The following is a 5641-nucleotide window of genomic DNA, read 5'->3' as shown; positions in this document are numbered from 1 at the left end:
ACATCCTGCTGCGGTCGTTTGACCCCAGTACTCTTTCCTGCCATGGCAGGGCATCGGACTAGATGATCTACTCAGGTCCCTTCCAACCCTAGAAACTATGAAACACTTAAGTTTCACAGACTCACTGGATTTCTTTAGGGTTATTAATTTAGATACCAATACATAGATCACAAGTTCTACTTTCACAAGCTGAGTAAGAAATGAACTCAACTCCTAAGACCAAATCTATAACCCAATGAAAAAGTGGAAAGGCTTCCAGTGGGGTGTAGATCCATCTCCTACTTCATAAGCAAACAAAATATTTACTTGCATACCACATGGGCCTCCCCGCCTCCACCCCACCACCCAAAAATCAGCCCTCCAAAACTGTGGTACATTCCTTATGCATTGAAACTGGGTTTCTTTACTGGAACAGAAACATGAATAGAGCAAGCAGACACTGACTCAGGGCTGCCAGCTAGCTGCTGCTTGCTGCAGAGAAAGGGCAGAGTCCAGTGTTAACCCTCTCACAGCTGCTGGGGAAGCAGTGGGTCATGGTTGAAGTGCCACCGAGTTACCTAATGGTGTGTGATCCGCTTACACATTTTGCGTCTTGATGTGACATCCAGTGTAGAAACAATACTTTATTACGGGGAACTTACCCTGTATTTATTTCACTAGAAGATGACCCTGATTAAGATGATCCCCCACAATAATTCCTTGTCAGGCCAGGCATCTCTTGGTCTGCTACCTGGTACCATGTAAACCAGTAAACCTGGTTCCGTGGTTGGCTTGTCAGTGACTAAACTGACACCCCCACCTAGGCCAGGCTGGGAGAGGAGGGTGTGTGGACATCCAGCAGGACTAAAAACAAGACCTGTCAAAGGACAGATGAGCTACCTGTGAGCCAGGAGGCCATCCATACCTGGAGAGGAGGTGCGTGTCACCAAGTCACTCTGCCCGAACAATCACAGCATCTAAGGTGCCCCAGCAGTTGCAGCGGCCTCAGGACTGACTTGACCCAATAATTAGATTATATACATGTAAAATGTATCCTGTTGAACTCTATCAGTAGATTAGGTGAATGCACTTGGAAGAAACAAAGTTGCCAACCAAGTCCAAAAATAAATTCGTAAAAATTCATAAAGAACACATTCAAATGCATTCCTAGTTTCTATTTGTTAAATCTCACATAAAGCAACCAGGACAAACACTGTCAATAAGAAGCTAGCTAATATTTATCCTCCTTTATATTGAATTACATCACAAGCTTACTGCAAGCCTTACCCTAGCCTGATTAAAATTTAGATCAGATCTATGTCAGACCACCACACATAAAATAAATTCCCTTTATAAAGCTGAAATACTCACTTTTGGTGTCAGAAATATGCTACCATACCCAAAGCACAATCTTATTGAGAAAAATATTATTTTTCTTTAAAAGATAAAAGGTACTTTAATGAGTATAACCTATTGCATTAAGCAGTGGTTAGTAGTGATGTTTAAGAAAAACGCAAGTATTTTATTCTTCTTACTTAACTGCAGAGCTGCAAAGCTTAACTATCAGGACAAACAGTGTGATACACTTACCTTTCAAACAAAGGCAAAATGCAAACCCTGCCCCATAGAATATGCACTTTAGAAAGTCAAAGGCAGATGTAGGGAGGGGAAAAAGAAAGGCAACATAAAAACAGAGCAATCAAAATAGTGATAATCAGGTGATTAATAGCTGGAATCTTGGTTTTCTACATTTCAATACTAGGTCACATGAAAGGTTTCTTTCTCACAATCACCCTCAACATAAACTCCTTTCTTCCACTTCCACAACAATGCCTGCTTTTAATTCCACTGTCTTTATGCCTTTTTATGTCTTTATGCTTTTTAAATCATTATTAACCTCTCTCACAAGAAAATAAAGTAAATTCCACTGGTTTTAACAGGGTTGGCCAGGTCGGGAAAGTTACACAGAACCTGAAGCATTTAGAGAATCAAGGCCTAAAACTATTTAATCAGCTAGTTTCTGATTCTTGAGGCATATTGTGTTTTATTACAGAGTTCAGGTTTTTTGAAAACTACATCTGTAAGAGAATTTCAGAACGTAATATGACAATCTATGATCATTTAATCTTACTAGCAAAGAAAATGAAATGTTTAGTTATTCACATAGCTCAAGAGTTTTTAAAAAACCAGCAAAACTTAAAAAGCACAAGACATATTTCAGTGGAACATAAAGAGTTAAAAGGGGACTGCTGTGCTAGTGACTATTTGCATGCCTCCAAGATACAGCCCCAGCAGACAGATTATCAGATTAAAGAAATGCAAACAAACTGAAATCATTCTTCACTTAAAGTCCACCCTCTTCTTCCAGTGATGTCATTGTACAAATTGAGCCAAGTCCTTTTTTTTTCCTCCCCTCTTCAGACTAAGCAAGAAATACTATACAATCTGCATCAGAGGTCTAAATTCAGCAAGAACTAACATGCTTTGGAATTTATTTCTGAATTTTATGCAGCTTGCTTTCCACCCCGTGTGGTTAGTAAGTCAGAGAAGCTGAAAAGCTTGTTTTACAGCAAGAAAGCAGCAAGGGAAATGGAGATGCCTACATCTTACAGAGTGCAGGAAATCTCTTCCTAAGAAATACATGTTTCCAGTTACTTAAACAACTGTGGAAAGTTTATATTCGGAGTGCTTCTTTACATCACAACTTGCAGCTGAACAAAAAACAGCAGGTCCTACAAAGACATCGTTGCAATTTGGGAAAACAAATGTAGAATTAAATAAACTTCAGGATGACCTCATCTGCTGCCAACATGTGAATTACTGCCCAGCGCTGGGTACACAGCTATTATAGTATTTGGAACTGAAGATCAATCAACTGGCAATTACCAGAGTGGAATCTTTTTACTGCAACATTCATGTTTCAGTTTGGAATTTATAAAGTGAAATGGAAAAATATAAAAAGCCACTTGGAACAAATGCATCTGCAAACCAATCTTGAGATTTTCAAGTAAATACAGCAGAATACAAAAAAGGATAGCTGCCAATTAAAGGATTTCCGAATCGTAAATTTAAACTGCTAATATGATGGTAAGCTCCAATTGTTCTGCTGAAGACTCCTTTAAATATATTTTGTATGGATGTATGTTTAGTATGGTGTTCGTTCTTGGTCTAATATCCAATTGTGTTGCTCTCTATATATTTACAATCTCATTAAAAGTGCGAAATGAAACTACAACTTACATGCTTAATTTGGCAATATCAGATCTGCTTTTTGTGTTTACATTACCCTTCAGAATATACTACTTTGCACTAAGAAACTGGCCATTTGGGGATTTACTTTGCAAAATTTCTGTCACACTGTTTCATACAAACATGTATGGAAGCATTTTCTTTTTGACTTGTATAAGCGTAGATCGTTTTTTAGCTATAGTATATCCATTTAAATCCAAGACTCTTAGAACCAAAAGAAATGCAAATATTGTCTGTGTTGCAGTATGGATAACTGTGCTAACAGGAAGTGTACCAGCAAGCTTTTTTCAGTCCACCAACTCCCGAAATGACACCAGAGGAAATGAACAAAGTACATGTTTTGAAAACTTTTCAGAGGATACATGGAAAACTTATCTGTCAAGAATAGTTATCTTCATTGAAACTGTAGGATTTTTTATTCCACTGATCTTGAATGTGACCTGCTCTACAATGGTTTTAAGGACACTGAAAAAACCAGTTACATTAAGTCGGAACAAAATAAGTAAAAACCAAGTACTTAGAATGATTTTTGTCCATTTGGTGATTTTCTGTTTCTGTTTTGTGCCATATAATATTACACTGATACTTTATTCTCTTATGAGAACACAGACATGGATTAACTGTTCATTTGTAAGAGCAGTCAGGACTATGTATCCTATCACTCTATGCATTGCAGTTTCAAATTGTTGCTTCGACCCTATAGTGTACTATTTTACATCAGACAGTATTCAAAATTCAATAAAAAAGAACAGGTCAACTAGAACACGTGAAGTCAGATTCTCTGAAACTCAAGCTGCAGAAAACTTTATTCAACACAGCTTCCAGACCTTAAAATCTAAAATATTTGACCATGAATCTACAATATAAACTGTTTGAAAGCATACTGGAACTAAACTGGAATGAAAATTTACACATTTTTTCAGCTGTAAAAATATTTACTTATACACTTCCTGCACCTCAGAAAAAAGGATATATAATGATGATAATTTAAATGTCACTTGTATACATTTAAAAAATGATACTCTGTAGAAAAGCATAATTACTGTAAGAATGACACTTTTTTCCAACCTCCTTACCAACTGTATTTCCTCCTGTGTCTCTTTACAATTTAAAGCCATATTTTTTTGTGTTTTGGCATCAGCTTAAGATAGTCAATGAGGTCCAGAGCTGGTTATTCAGCAAATCATAGGAGATGAAAACCAGATTTTCACACATAGATCCTAACAATTTTAACAAAAGAAAAACAAAATTGGGAAGCCATGGCTATTTTGAGGTTTGTCACAATGGCAACTGTGAGGGCTATGTTCTGAAATGTATGGATCATATTATTGCAAATGTGCTGGCAGTTCCATGTTTTTTTCCTACCCTTTTATATATCCCCCTTTTCTCTGCTTGCTTATAAAGATTAACCATTCCTTTTTAAAACCAATTATATGTACAATAGGACTTATGAGGATGCAGATTATTTAAACTACAACTGTTTGTAGCATCTTAACATCAGAAACCTCTCCCCCGCACACAAACATGGTTAAAAACCAAGCACCAAAAGATCTGGTGTCTTACAGGATCCCAAAATCCAAGTAATTTAACAAATTTAACTTTTTGGTAGTTCAGGGAATTGGAATGCAAGTCAGGAAATTTGAACCTCTGCATTCTACAATTATGAGATTTTTTTTTATATATATATATATATATACACATATACACAAATACTCTTTGGTTCCTCTGTCCAGAGAGTAGAAAATGTAATGCTCATCTTTATAAAAATCTTTGAGATCTATTGACTGAAATTATTTTGTAAAATTGCACGTAGTTTTTTAATAGACTTTTCATTAAAAACAGTTCCTAAGAAACTACAGCAAATAAAACTAAACCCCTTTGAATAAACCCTGTTTGAGTTGTATAATTTAACTTCAAAGTACTTCTTTGTTACTAAAGAAAAAAAGCCTTTTGTTAATGAGTATTCCTTGGACGAATACAGGGATGCTGCATGAAAAATTAAGTATTTTGCCAAAAATCCCCAGAAATTGTAGTTAGCCACTTATTCTTGTAATGTATCTTCTCATAAATGTTTGCGTCAGAGAAGTATTTTGATTTTAAACATCAGTTTGGAAAAACCTTAAACTTAGTTTCACATTCAGGTTTCTTTACACATCTAGAAAGTACATAAATGCATTATTTGAGGTGCCTGAATACTGGAGCCATAAATGCAGGGGCAGGTTTCAAGTTAAGGTTTATTTCATAGATTTCATAGACATTAGGGGCGGAAGGGACCTCAGGAGATTATCGAGTCCAGCCCCCTGCCCAAAGGGCAGGAAGTCAGCTGGAGTTATAGGATCCCAGCAAGATAAGCATCCAATTTACTCTTGAAGGTGTTCAATGTAGGTGCTTGAACCACCTCCGCTGGCAGGCT

At 36.6% G+C, this 5641-nt stretch overlaps 2 protein-coding genes and 1 long non-coding RNA gene across 4 annotated transcripts in view; 1 reads left to right on the top strand and 2 right to left on the bottom strand.

Annotated features, from left to right (window-relative positions):
* Positions 1–5641, bottom strand: part of RB1 (RB transcriptional corepressor 1) — a 114306-nt gene that overhangs the window by 36907 nt on the left and 71758 nt on the right. The window lies entirely within an intron of this gene.
* Positions 2382–4145, top strand: LPAR6 (lysophosphatidic acid receptor 6). The gene has a single exon (XM_019529940.1). The coding sequence runs from the start codon at positions 3061–3063 to the stop codon at positions 4093–4095; it is 1035 nt and encodes a 344-aa protein (XP_019385485.1). The 5' UTR covers positions 2382–3060; the 3' UTR covers positions 4096–4145.
* Positions 4348–5641, bottom strand: part of LOC109306524 — a 12736-nt gene continuing 11442 nt past the window's right edge. Inside the window, exon 3 of the long non-coding RNA XR_002100022.1 lies at positions 4348–4527. This is a non-coding gene — a long non-coding RNA (uncharacterized LOC109306524). The remainder of the gene's footprint in view (positions 4528–5641) is intronic.

Source organism: Crocodylus porosus, unplaced genomic scaffold (genome assembly GCF_001723895.1).
Source record: "Crocodylus porosus isolate Cpor-Errol unplaced genomic scaffold, CroPor_comp1, whole genome shotgun sequence".
Classification (NCBI taxonomy): domain Eukaryota; kingdom Metazoa; phylum Chordata; order Crocodylia; family Crocodylidae; genus Crocodylus; species Crocodylus porosus.
Note: the sequence above shows the minus strand (reverse complement) of the source record. Positions and strands in the feature narration are given on the sequence as shown.

Coding starts and splice junctions, on each gene's coding strand:
- LPAR6 (XM_019529940.1), top strand. CDS start 3,061: ATGATGGTAAGCTCCAATTGTTCTGCTGAAGACTCCTTTAAATATATT.